This window comes from Pseudoliparis swirei, chromosome 13, assembly GCF_029220125.1.
Source record: "Pseudoliparis swirei isolate HS2019 ecotype Mariana Trench chromosome 13, NWPU_hadal_v1, whole genome shotgun sequence".
Taxonomy (NCBI): domain Eukaryota; kingdom Metazoa; phylum Chordata; class Actinopteri; order Perciformes; family Liparidae; genus Pseudoliparis; species Pseudoliparis swirei.
Window position 1 is genome coordinate 20,178,608 of NC_079400.1, and position 18,085 is coordinate 20,196,692.

At 47.7% G+C, this 18,085-nt stretch overlaps 2 protein-coding genes across 2 annotated transcripts; one reads left to right on the forward strand and one right to left on the reverse strand.

Moving 5' to 3' along the window:
- Positions 1-301: 301 nt before the first annotated feature.
- Positions 302-4,499, forward strand: LOC130203867 (proton channel OTOP3-like). The gene is made up of 7 exons (XM_056430307.1): positions 302-669; positions 756-892; positions 1,920-1,978; positions 2,057-2,196; positions 2,871-3,556; positions 3,630-3,791; positions 3,920-4,499. Exons 1-7 carry the CDS (start codon positions 315-317, stop codon positions 4,088-4,090), a joined length of 1,710 nt encoding a protein of 569 aa, XP_056286282.1. The 5' UTR covers positions 302-314; the 3' UTR covers positions 4,091-4,499.
- Positions 4,500-4,599: 100 nt separating this feature from the next.
- Positions 4,600-16,553, reverse strand: LOC130203865 (protein HID1-like). The gene is made up of 19 exons (XM_056430306.1): positions 16,438-16,553; positions 14,562-14,711; positions 13,807-13,968; positions 11,812-11,934; positions 10,011-10,117; positions 9,465-9,581; positions 8,580-8,790; positions 8,443-8,499; positions 8,221-8,361; positions 7,856-7,946; positions 7,632-7,783; positions 7,486-7,564; positions 7,243-7,407; positions 6,658-6,879; positions 6,302-6,420; positions 6,133-6,219; positions 5,955-6,046; positions 4,994-5,152; positions 4,600-4,889 (listed from the first exon to the last, which is right to left on the reverse strand). Exons 1-19 carry the CDS (start codon positions 16,501-16,503, stop codon positions 4,826-4,828), a joined length of 2,364 nt encoding a protein of 787 aa, XP_056286281.1. The 5' UTR covers positions 16,504-16,553; the 3' UTR covers positions 4,600-4,825.
- Between the last annotated feature and the right edge of the window lie 1,532 nt (positions 16,554-18,085).

The window sequence follows — 18,085 nt, forward strand, 5'->3', positions numbered from 1 at the left end:
ATGAATAATTTTGACATTTTGATTTGGTATCTTTGCAGTCGACCAATAAACAAACACCCTCTGTTCAAGTGGCAGAAACAAAGCAAACAGGATACCTGTCAGTTTCCCTGGGGAATGTGTGCCGGCGTGCTCTGGGTCGTGGCCCCGCCCCTGCAGGTGTGCGGGGGGGCGGATCACGATGAGTACGACGCTCTGACTGCTGCCTCTACATGTTGAGCTGCGGGCGCCACGGGGCGGAAGCACAGCGAGACCTGCAGACCGAGAAGGAGGCGGCCGGATCCCAACGCGTTCAGGTAGAAGCAACAACTAGAAACATGAACCCAGATCCTGGAGCCGCGGAGGCCGATTCCTCCCTGGAGTCACCTGGGGGTCTGGAACCGGCTCAGAGCCCAGACCATGAGATCCAGGACCTGGTGCCGACGTGGGCCCCCAGTGGCAAGCGGCTGATCTCGGGTCTGCTGGGCCTGAACCTGGTGCTGCTGGGGTCGGCGCTGGTGGCCGGGGGGGCCTTCAACCCCGACGGCCTGAAGCACCAGGAGCCCCAGGTGTTCATGCTGCTGCTGATGGGGGTCAGCCTGGTCTGGATGCTGTGGTACCTGCTGTGGGCCCGGAGGCAGCCCGGCATCTGCCCGCACAAAGACCACCACGCCGGGGGGGTCCCCGTCACCGGTGAGCCGCCGTGTGTTCCGAGGCCACGTGAGAGGGTTTCGCCCGGGTCCCCCGAGTCCTGATGCGTGTCCCCCCCTCCGGTCCAGTGGTCCTGATGCTGTTCGCCGCCTTCAGCCTGCTGCTGTGCGTCTTCCGGGCCGGGTACCTCCTCAGCGTGATGGCGTGCAAACCGGCGCCCAAGGTGCTGTCGCCGTTCTTCGAGGCGCCTTTTCTGGCGCTGCAGGTAACGAGGCCCACGTGTACTTCAGGCTCCACGAGAGGCCGTAGGAATATTACTTGGATTGTAGTTTTGTTACTTTGGAAGGAAGGTATTGTTTCATTTTCACAGTAAATGACTGAAATGAAAGATGTGACTTCACAGTATATTTCATTTATATATTGTCACCTCTTGGCTCACGGCTGGAGGCAACACGTTGACCTCACAAACCAAACCTGTTCATTGGACAAACACAAGAAGAAAAACATGAGGAGGCTGGAGCAGCAGGCCCTGCTGAGTGAGAGGTCATAGAGAGAGAGAGAGACTCCTTTTGGTGCCACCTTTTACCCACCAGAAAGCCCTTTTAGGCCAGGTACCCAGCCGCAGCGGGGGAGGGTCGTCATATATATATTCATATATACATATTTATATATATAAAAATACTAAATAAAACAAGCATGCACATAATTGAAAACATTTGTATTTTAAATATATTTATATTTAACATAAACTTAAACTTTAAACAAATTAAAACTTTAAGAAACGTGAGAAAAAACTCTAAATAAAACAAGCATGAAAATAATTGAAAAATGTATTTTTAAAATATGAACAAATATAACAGAAACGTAAATTTTAAACTTAAAAAAAATTTAAACTTAAAAAAACATTAAAAAATACTAAATAAAATAATCATGCATCTGATTTGTTTGTGGTTCTCACTAAAACAACAATATCTCAATGTCGATGTTGTTTATGCAAACTGTATGCATATAATGGTCACAAGCTCCACGTCTCACCTAAACATAAAGAAGACATTCATAACGAATACATGCATCTCGTGATCTTCATGTTCACAAATTGTTGAATCTAATGCTTAAAATAACATTTAAAAAATGTATGAATTAATAGACAGATGTCTTAAATAAACCTTTCATTTTAAGAACTATTCGTTATAGATATATTGAAAGTGTTTTTCAAAGTGTTGGCTCATTGTTTGTCTTTCCTCCTGCATCTCCTGGACATGTTTAAAGTGTTTGTCTCTTTGTCCCTGCAGACGTATTTACTGTGGGCTCACTCCAAGGACTGCATCCACCGGCACAAGACCGCCACCCGGTGCGTCTGAGACCTGTATATGATGCTCTCAGTGACCGTATACGGGGCCTTCATCTCTGCAGCTGTGTCGCTCCGCAGCTCCGGCCTGATGCTCGTCCTCTCGGCCGACCTGCTGCTGTGGCTGAACGCCGTGACGGAGGAGACCGTCCACGAGGAGATGGAGCTGGAGAGAGACGACGGGCTCCACCCAGCCAACGCCTCTCAGCTGGGAGGAGCAGGTACACGCAGAACCACACGGGTTCTTCAAGGGGCTTTGTGGCTCTACGAAGAACCGTCACCTACTGAAGAACTGTGCTTTCTTTGGAGGCAACTTTCTAGATTCTTATAGAACTCTTTAAAGAAATGGTTCGAACGGTTCTTTGAGGAACCAGAAATGATGCCTTAAAAAACATATTTTCGAGGTTCTTTGAGGAACTCTTTATTGAAATGGTTCTTTAAAGAACCCTGGTTTGAAAGGTTCTTTGTGGAACCAGAAATGGTGCCTCAAAGAACCATGAGTTTAAGGTTCTTTGAGACACCTTTAAAGGTTCTTTGAAGAACTCTTTAAGGAAATGGTTCCTTAAAGAACCCTGGTTTGAAAGGTTCTTTATGGAACCAGAAATGGTTCTTCTATGGCGTCACTCTGAAGAACCCTTTTTGGTTCCAGAAGCTCCTCCATGGTTCATTGTGAATATTTCTGTTATTATTTCATTGTTGTTGTGAAGCTTAATGCAGACGCGTTCCCCGGTGTTCAGAGATTTATTTCTCTTCTATAGATGTATCAACATGAGAACGTATCTGATAAGAAAATGCATCATTTTGCATATTAAACATTTTCAGAAAGCGTCTCAACATAACGAGCCAGCTGGAGAAGTTTCACGCTGAAATCCCATCGGTTGATTTCCTCCTCCAGGGGTCATGAACTCGACCTCGTGCCGCTGCTCCGCGAGCGCCGCCTGCCTGGTATTCCGGAAGGGCTTCGAGGTCCTCTACCCCTTCAACATGGAGTTCTACCTCATGGCCGGCTGCATGCTCTACGTCATGTGGAAGAACGTGGGCCGCGGCGTAAGCCCCGCCCACCCGCCGCACGCCACCCAGAAGCTCACCCTGCAGGTGGTGTACCGCGGCGGCGTCCCCTACGGCCTGGCGGCCGGCGCCCTGGTGCTGGCGGTGGGCGTGGTCGTCTTCATCCTCTACCAGGTGTGGGTGGGCCGGCGGCGGCTGCGGCACGCCGCCTTCCTCCTCTTCTACGGCTACCACCTGGCCGTCATGCCCGCCATGGCGCTGTGCTGCGTGGCGGGCGTGCTGGTGCACCGGCTGGAGAGGCGGGCGAGCGAGGCCGGGCGCAACCCGACCCGCAGCCTGGACGTGACGCTGCTGGTGGCGGCGGCGCTGGGCCAGCTCGCCCTGTCCTACTTCTCCGTGGTGGCGGCCATGGCGGTGGGCACCGGCAGGCCCCTGGGGGACCTGGACCTGGCCTACTCCCTCCTCAGCCTCCTGGAGATCCTCCTGCAGAACATCTTCATCATCGAGGGGCTCCACCGCCACCCGAGCCGGCTCGCCGCGAGGAAAGAGCGGCGGCGGAGCAGCATATTCAAGGTATGGGGGGGGGGGGGGGGGGCACGAGACGTCGGGAACTCATCCTCGCCATGGACGTCGATCTGCCCCACAGATCAAGAAGAAGACGCCGGCGCCAGGCGAGAGGACGACCAACAAGACGCTGCTGGACGGGAACGCGCCAGCTGCTGCTGCCAGAGAGCATGATGGGAAAAACCCCTGGACCAAAAGGGCGATACAAGAGATCTGTGCCTTCCTCATCCTGTCCAACGTCATGGTAACGGGATTCACTTCCGTCTCCTCAGAGACGTGTTCAAGCTGCTGCGTGTTGTTATTCTGAACTCATGAGGACATTCAATGTTTAAGATTTATATTAACAACTGCCCCCCCCCCCCCCCCCCCCAGCTGTGGGTCATCCCCGCCTTCGGGGTCCACCCTCAGTTCGAGAACGGCCTGGGCAAACAGTTCTTCGGCTTCTCGGCGTGGTTCGTTCTGGTGAACTTGGGTCAGCCGCTCAGCGTCTTCTACAGGATGCACTCGGTGGGCGCCTTGATGGAGCTGCTCATCGCCGCGTGACACGGCGGAAGCAACACAACAATGTTTGGGGGGGGCGGGGACAACAACAACAACAACATGATACACATTATTTGGTTTATACAATACGAGGAGGCGGTTTTACATGGTTTGTACCTATGCTTCATGTGTTAGAGCTGCATTCTCACTCCTGACCACCAGGGGGCGACTCCTCTGGTTGTATAGAAGTATATGCTTCATGTGTTAGAGCTGCATTCTCTCTCCTGACCACCAGGGGGCGACTCCTCTGGTTGTATAGAAGTCTATGCTTCATGTGTTAGAGCTGCATTCTCTCTCCTGACAACCAGGGGGCGACTCCTCTGGTTGTATAGAAGTCTAAGCTTCATGTGTTAAAGCTGCATTCTCTCTCCTGACCACCAGGGTTCTAATTAAAAATACATTTAAATGAAAGTGTTAATTGTTCGTCCCTTTCCGGTTTCAACATGAAGAAGTTTGGCTCAGTTTGTTTTATATGAACTCAGTGAATAAATTAATGTTCAATAACAGTCACATTTCATGAGGACGTCAGATTTAATGACTGTGTGGCTCATATCACATAACACCGTAGTATGGGATACACAAATGCTCTGACACATTCAAACTTCTTATTTTTTGGGGATCTAAACCCTGAACATTGTCCAAACGAATCAGGTTCCAGATCCTCGCTGCAATGAAACGTTCCTCCGACCGCCGGCCGGGCGTGAAGAAGGTAAAGAGAAGAAAAGAAAAGAAGTCGTTCTAAATCCTCTGGATCTCGAACAGCCGGATGTCCGTGTCGTACCAGATCGGAGGATCCACGTTGCTACGGCAACAAGAGAACAAAATCAAATCAAAGAATTAAAGTAATTAAAACTGAGCGGCCCGGTTCTAAAGGCGTCCGTCGGACCGCCCGTCTGAGGCGTTTACCGTAAGTAGATGACGCCCCACATGTAGGTGCGGAACCACATGGCGGTGCCGGCGTTGGCCTGGTACTTGCGGATGAGGATGGGGTGCGGGACCGGCAGCAGGCCCACCAGGGTGCCGTGCTGGAGGAACTTCAGGATCTCTGACTCGTCCGTCAAACCCCTGAAGACGAAAAGGACGGTTAACGTGAAGAGTTAAAGCTTCACGGGTCCATATTTACATATTAAAAGCTACTGTGGGGGACATGTCTCAATGTAGTCCTGGTCCTCTGTAGACCATCAGTAACCAGACCACCAGAGACCATCAGACCCCGCTGCAGTCAAATGAGTTCTTTGAAAGGGACCCTGGTGCTCAGGGACACTACCACTTTAGTCCACAGGGGGCAGCAGAACCAACACTACCACTTTAGTCCACAGGGGGCACCAGAACCAACACTACCACTATAGTCCACAGGGGGCGCCAGAACCAACACTACCACTTTAGTCCACAGGGGGCACCAGAACCAACACTACCACTTTAGTCCACAGGGGGCAGCAGAACCAACACTACCACTTTAGTCCACAGGGGAGCCAGAACCAACACTACCACTTTAGTCCACAGGGGGCGCCAGAACCAACACTACCACTTTAGTCCACAGGGGGCACCAGAACCAACACTACCACTATAGTCCACAGGGGGCGCCAGAACCAACACTACCACTTTAGTCCACAGGGGGCACCAGAACCAACACTACCACTTTAGTCCACAGGGGGCGCCAGAACCAACACTACCACTTTAGTCCACAGGGGGCAGCAGAACCAACACTACCACTGCTGTTTACTGATGTTGGTCGTGTAGAGAGCATCAGGATTAAACTGTGAACCAGTTAAAAGTTCCTCACACTAATTTATAAATATTATCTTTCACAGATGAAAACATTTAAAGAAAATAATCAAAAGATTGTTAAAATAATTTGTCTCCTTACTTGTCGATGCAGATCTTCTCCACCTGAGGGACCAGAACCTGCAGCAGCCGCATGATGGTCTGCAGGGGGAGCTTGGCCTTCCACGACAACACCTGAGGACAGCAGCCGCATGATGGAGGGGGTGGAGACGGGGGGGGGGGGCGGGTGGAGACAGGAGGGGGGGGGGGGGTCTACTCACCCAGTCCGTGTTGGCGCTCCACGGCGCCGATGACGAGGACACGCTCGACAACCGGCTCATCGCTGCCTCCGACTCCGCGCCGTAGACCTTTTCAAAATAAAAGCGTGGGGGGTTCAGGGTCACTCTGACTGCAGACAGAAGCGTGACTCACACGTGGCGGCCGGCGTACCTCGGGCTCAGAGGTGGACGCCGTGTCTCCGGCCGGCACCCGCGTGGCGTCCGATTGGTCCAGAGGCATCATGGTGCCGTCCAGGGTCACCTGGGACTTCTCCGTTATCTTATCGATGCCTGAGGGGAGCAAGAAGATTTATTTTATTTAAAGAAAAATTATATTAAAATGTTATGAATATATATATATAAATATATAAATTTATGTATTCAACTTTAAAATTAAATAAGAAAATGTAAACAAATTAAATATATAAATATATATATGAATATATAAAAAAGTTATTAAAAAAGAAAAGAAAAATATATATATATATTTATAGCACCCCACATGGGCCCTTGTGTGAAGACCAGTACCTGGAGTGGCCTCCAGGCTGGTTTTAAGGGTCCTGGGCTCGGCGGGGGCCGGCGGTCCGTTGCCCTCGGCGCTCTCCGTCTCCATGGAGACGCTCCTGGACATCGTGGACTTCTTCTTCTTCTGCAGCGTCGTCTGGATGGACGCCGCGTCGTACGGCAGGTTGGCCAGCTGGTGGAACACGTTACGCTTCCTGATGACGGCGTACACCAGATTACTGTTACCTGAGAGGGGGAGAAGGTCAGGAGGAGGAGGAGGAAGAAGAGGAGGAGGAGGAGGAGGAGGAAGAAGAGTCGGAACACGTTACGCTTTCTGGTGACGGCGTACATCCGGTTACAGTTACCTGAGAGGGGGAGGAGGAGGAGGAGGTGGGCGAGGAGGAAGAGGAGATGGAGGAAGAGGAGGAAGAAGAGGATGTGGTGGAGGAAGAGGAGAAAGAGGACGAGAAGGAGGAAGAGAAAGAGGAGGAGGATGCGGTAGAGGTGGAGGTGAAAGATGAAGAAGAGGATTAGGAAGAGCAAGAAGAGGAGGTGGAGGAGGAAGAAGAGGAGGAGGAGGAGGCCACAGGGTTCATGGTTGAGTCTCACCGTCGAACTGGTACTGGATGATGTTGTTGAAGACCTCCAGCAGGAAGAAGACGAGGTGGTGGTTCTGCCGCGAGGAGAAGAGGAACCAGGGCGAGGAGAAGGCCTCCAGGAGGTGCAGCAGCTTGTTGGCCGCCAGCATGGAGAGGCTCTTCAGGTACGGAGAGACTGGAGGAGGAGCACAGGCCGCACGTCAGACACGGAAACACTCCTCGTCTTCACCAGCAGGGGGCGTGGCCTCCTCACCGTTCACGATGATGGTGAGCAGGCAGTCGAACAGCGGCTGCAGCCGCTGGTGCCCGGCGCTGATGATCTTATGGAAGATCTAAACACACAACCACAGTCAGGGGGGAGAACCGCCACAGGGAACCGTCTACGGGCCGGGCCGGTACCAGGATGAGCAGGTCGGCGTGCGTCCCGGTGAACACGGGGATGTCCATCGGGACGCGCAGCGCGTACGGCTTGTTGAGGCGCACGCCGAAGTTCCTCTCGCCGCTCAGCAGCAGCAGGATGAAGACGCCGATGTGCATGAGGCCCACGCGCGCTGACGGACAAACACACGCCGGTTACTCACGCCGCCTGAACGCACCGTCGGTCAGAACCGTGAGGGACTCACACTGATCCGCTCGGGCGTCGTCCAGACTGAAGAGGATCGGAACCAGAACCTCCAACACGTCACTGCTCTTCAGCACGAAGAACAGGAACTTCTACAAGATTTAAAACATGTACAAAGAAAAGTGGTAGTGTTGGTTCTGGTGCCCCCTGTGGACTAAAGTGGCAGTGTTGGTTCTGGTGCCCCCTGTGGACTAAAGTGGTAGCGTTGGTTCTGGTGCCCCCTGTGGACTAAAGTGGTAGTGGTGGTTCTGGTGCCCCCTGTGGACTAAAGTGGTAGTGTTGGTTCTGGTGCCCCCTGTGGACTAAAGTGGTAGTGTTGGTTCTGGCGCCCCCTGTGGACTTAAGTGGTAGTGTAGAGCTCGGCACCTTATTGAAGTCACAGAACTTCCAGAAGAGGATCAGCAGCTCCTGGTGGAACTGGATCTTCTTGGCCGAGTGAGGCAGGTAGGTCTGGACCAGGCGGTTGTTCATCAGCCGGGCCAGACCCTTCAGGATGAATCTCAAGTCCTGACCAACAAAACGCAGGGCACGCGTTAACACACGCCGGGCGCCGCCCCCTACGCACCCCGCTCCAGGGCTTCAGCTCACCTCCTCCCGGTGGATCCGAGAAAGATAATTCACAAAGAGGTTCTCGGGTCCGGCCGGCTGGAACACAGACGAGAGAGAGAGAGTTTCACAAAACATACACAAAGAAAATGCCGAGTCAGCGTGAACAACGAACGCACCTCTGTCTCCGAGGCGTTCATGGCCTGCAGGGCGGCGCTGAAGGGCGAGCCGCCCTCGTGCTCCAGGGTCACGATGAGGATCTGCACCGCCTGCTCCACCAGCTGCTCCCGGTGGTCGGAGAACATCAGGTGGTTGTACGGCACGCCGTAGCCGACGGGGTCGTAGGCGCACACCACGTTGAGCAGGGAGGTGAACAGAGGCAGCGCATGTCTGGGGGGGCATTCAGTCATGAGCAGAAATATAATTATTTGATTTGATTTATATATATATATATATAACATTTAAAATAATTAAATTAATATATAAATATACATGTATATCAAATAAATAAAAACAATAAGTCTATAAATAAATATATACATAAATAAGTAAATATCTATGTATATATAAATATCTCTCTGTACATAGATAGATATAAATATATATAAATAAAAATATAGATATATATATCCACATCAATAAATATAAATAAAATAAAAAAATTTAAAATAATATATATATATTGATGTAAATAACATTTAATATAAAACATGTACAAAATAATAAAATTAATAAAAAATATACATATTTGTGTAATCATTTGCACTCTTTAGCTCCTTTTTACCATTATAAAGCATTTAATATTGACTTATATGAACAGAGGCAGCGCATGTTTGGAGGGAAGGAAGATGTTATTACATAAAATTGTGTGGTTACAATTTATATTTTTACAGCTGTCAAATGTCATCACTTCATCATTTTATCCTGTTGGACATTTTAAGACAACATTCAGTCAGAACCAGGAATCTCGTCATTTCCCGGTGAGTCCAGGTGTTCACAGACCTCCGTGTCGTCAAAGATGCAAACGCAGTAGAGACGATACGAGGGCCTCGTGCTCGCGTCACCTGTTTTCCGTGGAGCAGAAGAAGGACACCCAGGGGTTGAGACTCCGCCTCTCAGAGGACGGAGGAAGGTACATGGCCTCAGACAGACAGGTGAGCAGCAACTTCAGCAGCTCCGCCCTGAAGGAGGAGGAGCACAGGACGGAGTTACTGCACATCACAGAAAGGTAGTTTATACAGCCAGACAACGACTACTCTGGTTGTATAGAAGTCAATGCTTCATGTGTTAAAGCTGCATTCTCTCCACTGACCACCAGGGGGCGACTCCTCTGGTTGTATAGACGTCTTTGCTTCATGTGTTAAAGCTGTATTCTCTCTACCATCCACCAGGGGGAAACTCCTCTGGTTGTATAGAAGTCTATGCTTCATGTATTAAAGCTGCATTCTGTTTACTAACCACCAGGAGGCGACTCCTCTGGTTGTATAGAAGTCAATGCTTCGTGTGTTAAAACTGCATTCTCTCTCCTAACCACCAGGGGGCGACTCCTCTGGTTGTATAGAAGTATATCAAAAATGACTACCTCCAATTTCTCCGACTTCCAGTCTCACCTGTTGAGGTCGTGGACGTAGTTGAGTGGAGGCGACTGAGCGAAGCCGACTCCGGCCTCCCAGATGTACTCGCAGCTGTCGATGGATCGAATGTCGTCGGCCGAGTCCTGAAACCCGAACACCAGGTCATACATCGGCACTCTTCATCAATTATATATTTTATATGTTTTTTACTATTTTCTGAAATTCTAAAAGATCATAATTGACAAAATATTTGATAGAAATGTAAATCAGTCACAACATCCTTCAAAATGGTCCTCAAGGCATTTCATTGAAGGTAAATTACAACCAGCATGAAACTTTAAGCCAGACAAAACAAAAGGTGTCGAGCACCCCGTGAGTGTGATAAGTTAATCTCCGGTATTGGTTGATTCATTCTGACTCTAATGTTTGCCGTGTTCTCCGCGTGTGATTCAACCAGCTGACGTTATCTCAGGAGACGCCTCTGCCCGATAGCCGGGCGCCACGAATAGACGTGACGAGGCGCTGCTGGTTCTTCATGAGCCGACACACAGAGACCCACCACAAAACAACCACAAAGAGACACAAAGAGACACAAAACAACCACAAAGAGACGCAACACGACCACAAAGAGACACAAAACAACCACAAAGAGACACCAAACAACCACAAAGAGACGAAACACGACCACAAAGAGACACCAAACAACCACAAAGAGACACAATAACCACAGAGAAACAAAACAACCACAAAGAGACACCAAACAACCACAAAGAGACACCAAACAACCACAAAGAGACACCAAACAACCACAAAGAGAAACAAAACAACCACATAGAGAAACTAAACAACCACAAAGAGACACAAAACCACAAAGAGAAACTAAACAACCACAAAGAGAAACTAAACAACCACAAAGAGAAACTAAACAACCACAAAGAGACACAAAACAACCACAAAACAACCACAAAGAGACACCAAAAACACCCACAAATAGAATTCCTCAGATACAAAATGTTTACAAAGAGTTGGAAGACGACAGAAAACAACAACAACAACAAATGTCCACAGAGAGTCAGAAAACAGAAACACAAAGAAGTCTCAAACTACCAAAAAGAGAAACAAAATGGCCGCCAGGCTCTGGTTCTTATGGAGGCCGGAGGGCCCGTTATGAGGCGTTCAGGGGCCATTGTGAACCTTCCACTCTGAGGGGAACTTTCCTCTGTTGACTCGTGGGAACGGACCCTTCCCTGAACCTGGGAAGGGACGGGGCCAAGCTCAGATGTTTCCATGTATGTGCACGCTTCAGGAGAGTGAGGAGGGAGGAGTTAGGTGTGAGGAAATAGGAGTTAGGAGGGAGGAGGGGTTGCAGGACCTGCTGCAGAGCCACGTGTCCGTCACCTCCCACGCAGCTCTGGATGTTTTACTCAATGCCACAGAGACGCGTTCCTCAGCCCAGTTGACAAACATGGTCGCTCCCCCCCCCTCCTCCTTCTCCTCCTCCCCTCTCTATTCCTTCCTTTGCCTCCCTCCTCCTCCCCCTCCTCCTTCTCCTCCTCCCCTCTCTATTCCTTCCTTTGCCTCCCTCCTCCTCCCCCTCCTCCTTCTCCTCCTCCCCTCTCTATTCCTTCCTTTGCCTCCCTCCTCCTCCCCCCCTCCCCCCTCTGGAGTAACTCATTAACTCGGCTACCGCCTGAGAGGCCGATAAGAGGCGCCAAGTGTCCGGGGAGTAAACAACAGGACTTCTGTGTTATTGACTCACTACGTGAACACAGAGGAAGAGCGTTTCTTCTTCTATGGAAACGGTGGTTAGCGTAGCTTAGCATAAAGAGGAACCCACCGGGTCGCTCTTCTTGCGGCTCTGGGCCGTGAAGTCGGGACAGAAGAGGAGGTCGGCGATGGCGAGCAGCAGCGACTCGGCGAGCGGCCGAGCGTCCTCTTCATCGCCATCTTCGTCCAAACGCTGAAGGGAAAACAGACGAGTCAGCGGGCGTTAAAAATCAAAGAGGTCGGAGGTCATTTTTAAATAAGGCGGCTCTAGATGCGTTTTAGTCGACATGCTACAGTTCCCCTCTGCTTCCAGTGTTTGTGCTAAGCTACGCTAACCGGCAGCAGACTGGAAAAAGGAGAGGAAGGAAACTAGATTTAAAACAAGACGAGTATAAAATAATAAAAAATGTTTCTCTAAAATAAAAAACATTTGCTGTCAAAATAAAAATATTTGGTCTAAAAATTTAAATATTTGCTTTAAAAATGAACCCTGCCCTCTTGAAACAAAAATCTATGAGTTGAGTTTGGACACAGTGGGCGGGGCTTACGCTGCTGAATGAGCGAGGAGTTTCTTTTGGTTCTATTGGCTCAAGGAGGCGACGTGTTTCCGTTATTGTGTCTACGTCAAAACGAATCAACCACAAAACAACCTGAGTTGTTCCGCCGGCTGCAGCTCGGAAGTCCCGCACTTTAATGAAGACATTGAATCCCTCTAATGCAACCGCTGGCCGGGAGGGAAGGAGGGAGAGGGGGGGGGGGGTACAATATGGCCAGTGTTTGGACCGTGGGTCCCATGGCCGACCAGGTAACCAGAGAACCATCAGCCATCAGGTGGAAGGGAACCGTGACCTCCTTCTCACAGCTCACAGCTCCGGCTTGCAGAATCACTTCTCGCCCCTGGAGGATTTTTAAAAGTCCTCAAAGGGCCTTTAGGTCCTCAAAGTTCCTCAAAGGGCTTCAAAAAGCCTCAAATAGCCTCAAAGGTTCTCAAAAGGGCCTCAAAGGAGCTTTAAGGACCTTTAGGTTCTAAAAAGGGCCTCAAATGTCCTTTAAGGGTATTTAGGTCCTCAAAGGTCCTCAAAGGAGCTTTAAGGCTCTTCAGGTCCTCAAAGATCCTCAAAGGTCCTTTAAGGGTCTTTAGGTCCTCAAAGATCCTCAAAGGTCTTTAGGTCCTCAAAGGGCTTCAAAGGTCCTCAAAGGAGCTTTAAGGGTCTTCAGGTCCTCAAAGGGCCTCAAAGATCCTCAAAGGTCCTTTAAGTCCTCAAAGGGCCTCAAAGGTCCTTTAAAGGTCTTTAGGTCCTCAAAGGGCCTGAAAGGTCCTCAAAGGAGCTTTAAGGGTCTTCAGGTCCTCAAAGGTCCTTTAAGGGTCTTTAGGTCCTCAAAGGGCCTCAAAGAGCCTCAAAGGGCCTGAAAGGTCCTCAAAGGAGCTTTAAGGGTCTTCAGGTCCTCAAAGGGCCTCAAAAGGTCCTGTAGGTCCTCAAAGGTCCTTTAAGGGTCTTCAGGTCCTCAAAGGGCCTCAAAAGTTCTCAAAGGTCCTCAAAGGTTCTCAAAAGACCTCAAAGGTCCTCTGGAGATGAAACCCTGCAGACCGCCTGCTGGCCTTTCAGACTTCTTGTGGTTTAGAAACTACCCAAAGATGCAAAAACAGCTTCTTTTTTGATCCCTCACTAAACCACCAAACCTAAGATTTAAGATTCCCTTTGATGTTTGAAAGGTGACTTCACATCCAGAGTCAGCGGAGTGTGGAGGTCGAGGACCACTGAGTTTGACCTTGAGCTCATCAGAGTTTCCTCCCGTTGTTCCCGTTTACCCCGATGATGTCACCGTGAGGCGTTCAAGGCTCCGGTGGAACGACAGCGTGTCGTCGCTTCACTTATTCTGGAGTTCAATGTTTCCGTTGGTGACGTCACATCAACATCAAAATAACTCTTTACAAATAAAAATACTTCCTGCTTAATGGTAATTTAGTTAATAAGACTGAAGGAGAAAAAACACACACAGACACACACAGGCTTACACTCACATACACACACAGACACACACACTCACTCACACACACACTCACCCCGGCCCCCGGCACCGTGGACCAGAAGAAGCCTCGCCAGTCGGCGTCCTCGAAGATGTACGGCAGGATGCGCGTCAGCAGCCGCGAGCAGTTCAGGACCGTCTGGCGCTCTTTCTCCGACGGGCAGCCGGAGTTGGCGCCCTGAACCAGGCGCTCCACGGCCTGGGGGGGGGGGGGGGGGGAACAGACCGAGCGGTGCGTTCAGGGTCATTCTGTTCGGCCCTGAACTGACAGCAGAAATCTAAGAAAATGTAAATTTCATTTTATTCAACGCTTTGAATCTGTTCTTCTGAGTCTCGTTATCTTTCACATCCTTAGTTCACACTTCAGATGAATGAGGGAAGAAGAAGCAGAAGAACAACAACAACGAGAAGAAGTAGAAAAAGAACACAAACAAGAACAACAAGAAGAAGGAGAAGAAGAAGAAAATAATAAGAAGAAGAACAAGAACAACACGAAGAAGATAATAATAAGAACAACAAGAAGAAGAAGAACAAGAACAACAAGAAGAACAAGATGATAATAATAATAAGAAGAAGAACAAGAAGAAGAAGTACTAGACACCATGTTTATCACTCTTTGGCAGCCGAGTGATGAACATGTAAATAACCTCATTCATAAACATCCAGACATGCAAGTCTCATTCTAAGGCTGTTCTTCAGTGACCTTTGACCTCCGCCACCAACGAGCGCCGCAGCGTTCGGTGTGGGAACGTCAAACAGCAGCATTCCTGTGAGCCGTCTCCAGGACGTCACCTTGTAGCACAGGGTTGCCAGGTTGGACGGAGACTCCTCCCTCACAGCTCGGATCTCGGCCGCCGGCACCAGAGCAAAGACGTCCTGCACGCTGGTGGAGGCGTTGGCCCAGAACTGGTCCCAGAAGGCCTCGTCTGAGGCCTCCACGGGCTGCAGGGGGGCACAGGAGATATATATATATATATAGTTATACATATATGAGCTTCACCTGCAACATGTCAAACTCAAAATGAACAGAAAGAGAGATTAAACACTACAAAGAAATATGAAACAAATACAAAGAGACACAACACAACTACAAAGAGACACTACTACAAAGAGACACTAAACTACAAAGAGACACTAGACACAACTATAAAGAGAAACAAAACAACCACAAAGAGACACAGAACAACCACAAAGAGACACAAAACAACCACAAAGACACACAAAACAACCACAAAGAGACACTAGACACAACTATAAAGAGAAACAAAACAACCACAAAGAGAAACAAAACAATCACAAAGAGAAACTAAACAACCACAAAGAGACACAAAACAACCACAAAGAGACACAAAACAACCACAAAGAGACACACAACAACCACAAAGAGACACTAGACACAACTATAAAGAGAAACAAAACAACCACAAAGAGAAACAAAACAACCACAAAGAGACACAAAACAACCACAAAGAGACACAAAACAACCACAAAGAGACACACAACAACTACAAAGAAACACAAAACAACCACAAAGAGACACAGAACAACTACAAAGAAACACAAAACAACCACAAAGAGACACAAAACAACTACAAAGAGACACAAAACAACCACAAAGAGACACAAAACAACCACAAAGAGACACAAAACAACCACAAAGAGACACAACTAGACTACAAAGAGACACAAAACAACCACAAAGAGACACAAAACAACCACAAAGAGAAACTAAACAACCACAAAGAGACACAACTAGACTACAAAGAGACACACAGTGACTACAGAGTCACACAACATTAAGAGATGGACGTCCAGTGAATTTGTCATCACAAAACAACAGCAGCATGTTTTCTAACTTCAGATTCATGTCAACAACAACAACAAGAGGCTGATCAGCGGTAACGTTGTCGTGATATTACTCTCCTAACGTGTCTGATCTCTTCTTGTCTTTAATCCCGTCTTATCAACGTATTCTCATACGTGTGACGTGGAGGTCACATGTCTCTCATGTGGATATAATAACTATCTACGTGTGTTTGTACTCAACTGTAAGAGGAGATGTTTACAGTCACGTGACGGCAGCAGTTCAAATGGCTCATAGTAATTATTTTATTAATTAAGTGTCATCTTAAAGTAAACAGTGGAACATGCCAACGTGACCGTTTCGTCCCCAAAAATGAACAAAGATATTCACGTAGACCACCACAAACAGTCAACGTGTATCTTAAAGGAAAGGTCGTGACGTCATGGGGTTAGTTCCACCTTAAATACACCTGCCAGGTAAATACGCGTCACGAGCCTGCAGGGGAACCCAGTTCATGTTTTAATTCACGCGTTACGTGTTCACGTTATTTAGGGATGTTTTCGGTTTTAATTACATTAATTAACCAAGAAGGACTCGCATCATCCAAACGGCCCGGTGAGCGTTTACAGGACAATATGGAGAGAAATATCGATACCTCAGGAGATATATTTGTGTTTTGGGTGTAAATGCGCTTTAATTAACCGCCTGCGCTGCTGTGCGTGTGTTTCTCTCCACTTTGCGTCACAGTGGCTGCGTTCAGGCCATCTGGCGCTCCAACTTCATCTCCACGCGCTCAGTTTAACGCCACAAACCGCTCGACGCGCGTTTCTGCTCATGCCCGGAGTTTAAAGTGAAGAACCCGACCTGCGTCTTGGTGGTGAGCTGGATCACCGCCTTCCTGAAGTGCAGTTTGGTGTCCGCGTTCCCCATTCTGCGTCCCGCAGCTCGTGCTGCTGGCTCGGGTCCGTGAAGGAGGTTAATCTCCCTCATCCACGCTGACAGCCGCTCGTGCTGCGTTCAGGTGCTGCTCGGAAAACTCACGCTTTTTTAACAAACAGTAAGATGCTGTGCTGCAGACGTTACAATGTATTAACAAATTATATTATATGTTTTTCTGTAAATATTCATAAAATATGCACAAAAAACATAAAAAATACAATCTTGACAATGATCTCCACAGCAAACTGACAGTAAACAAAAGTACAAAAACACACAAAAACAGCCCGGCGTATATATATATATATATATATACATAATATTATTAAGAAGAAGAAGAAGACACAGCTAACATCAATATATACATTATTACAAATATCCGAGTGTACATATGAATACACTGTTATTCTTAGCATCAAAGTGCTTTGAGTGGAAAAAATAATGTAACAAATAATCAATAACAAATTCAGTGAATAATGGCAAATAAATCAAATGAATACTCCCCAACATTTAAGAAAGAGATGCAGAAAAATAAACAAAACAGCTTAAACATATTGGAAATGTGATAATCAAACTTTAAAATGAGATCGTTTTCTTTTCAACATGGTGACGACATCATAACTATAACTGCTTCTGCAAGACATGACCTATATTACAAAGTTTCACCGAAACTCTTTGTTGTGTTTCTATTTCTGCTTAAGAAAACTTATTAACTCCGACGGCCCTTGAACGTTGCACACGTCAAGCAGGATCCAGACGACGACTTCCGGGATCCTAAAGTACATATTTGCTTTCATTCATGTGTTTCATTGGATAACAGAGACGATGACTCAGATGCAGGTAAGAAGACTGAAACAACCATATCTTCATCTTCATCTTCATCAACGATCATATTATGTCATCAGAATTGAGATGAAGCTAACGGTAGTTTTATTCTTTATTATTCTAACCTATAAATACAGATGTATATGAAGTGAGACCCGTCACGATACTTCAGGTACAATCAGGATAAATGAGCGCCGGTGTTCACAGAGCAACACAAACATTAAGTGAGTTTGTTGTCACAAAACCGAACAATTAAGCATCCACATGGATGTTTTTTAAATATACTTTGGATAATATACCGACGCATCTCTGTGAGGATGTGTGGCTCTTCTTGCACATTTATGTCTCTTTGTAGTGGTTTTGATGTTTCTTTGTAGTAGTTGTGTGTGTCTTTGAAGTTGTCCTATGCCACTTTGAAGTTGTTTTGTTTCTCTTTGTAGTTGTTTGGATGTTTCTTTATTTGTTTTATGTATATTTGTAGTGGTTTTGTGTCACATTGTAGTTGTTTTGGTGTTTCTTTGTAGTCGTTTTGTGTGTCTTTGAAGTTGTTTTGTGTCTCTTTGTAGTAGTTGGGATGTTTCTTTGTCTTTGTTTTATTTATATTTTTAGTGTGTTTGTGTCACATTGTAGTTGATGGTTGATGTTTCTTTGTAGTCGTTTTCTGTGTCTTTGAAGTTGTTTTGTGACACTTTGTAGTTGTTGTATATCTCTTTGTAGTTGTTCTATGTATCTTTGTAGTTGTTTTGTGACA

Excerpts from the sequence above, each read along its gene's own strand:
- LOC130203867 (XM_056430307.1), top strand. The coding sequence starts at position 315 with ATGAACCCAGATCCTGGAGCCGCGGAGGCCGATTCCTCCCTGGAGTCA. Across the intron at positions 670-755 it reads CGGGGGGGTCCCCGTCACCG|TGGTCCTGATGCTGTTCGCC; the intron begins GTGAGCCGCCGT and ends CCTCCGGTCCAG. Across the intron at positions 2,197-2,870 it reads CTCTCAGCTGGGAGGAGCAG|GGGTCATGAACTCGACCTCG; the intron begins GTACACGCAGAA and ends TTCCTCCTCCAG.
- LOC130203865 (XM_056430306.1), bottom strand. The coding sequence starts at position 16,503 with ATGGGGAACGCGGACACCAAACTGCACTTCAGGAAGGCGGTGATCCAG. Across the intron at positions 7,784-7,855 it reads CGACGCCCGAGCGGATCAGT|CGCGCGTGGGCCTCATGCAC; the intron begins GTGAGTCCCTCA and ends TTTGTCCGTCAG. Across the intron at positions 7,408-7,485 it reads GCTCACCATCATCGTGAACG|TCTCTCCGTACCTGAAGAGC; the intron begins GTGAGGAGGCCA and ends CTCCTCCTCCAG.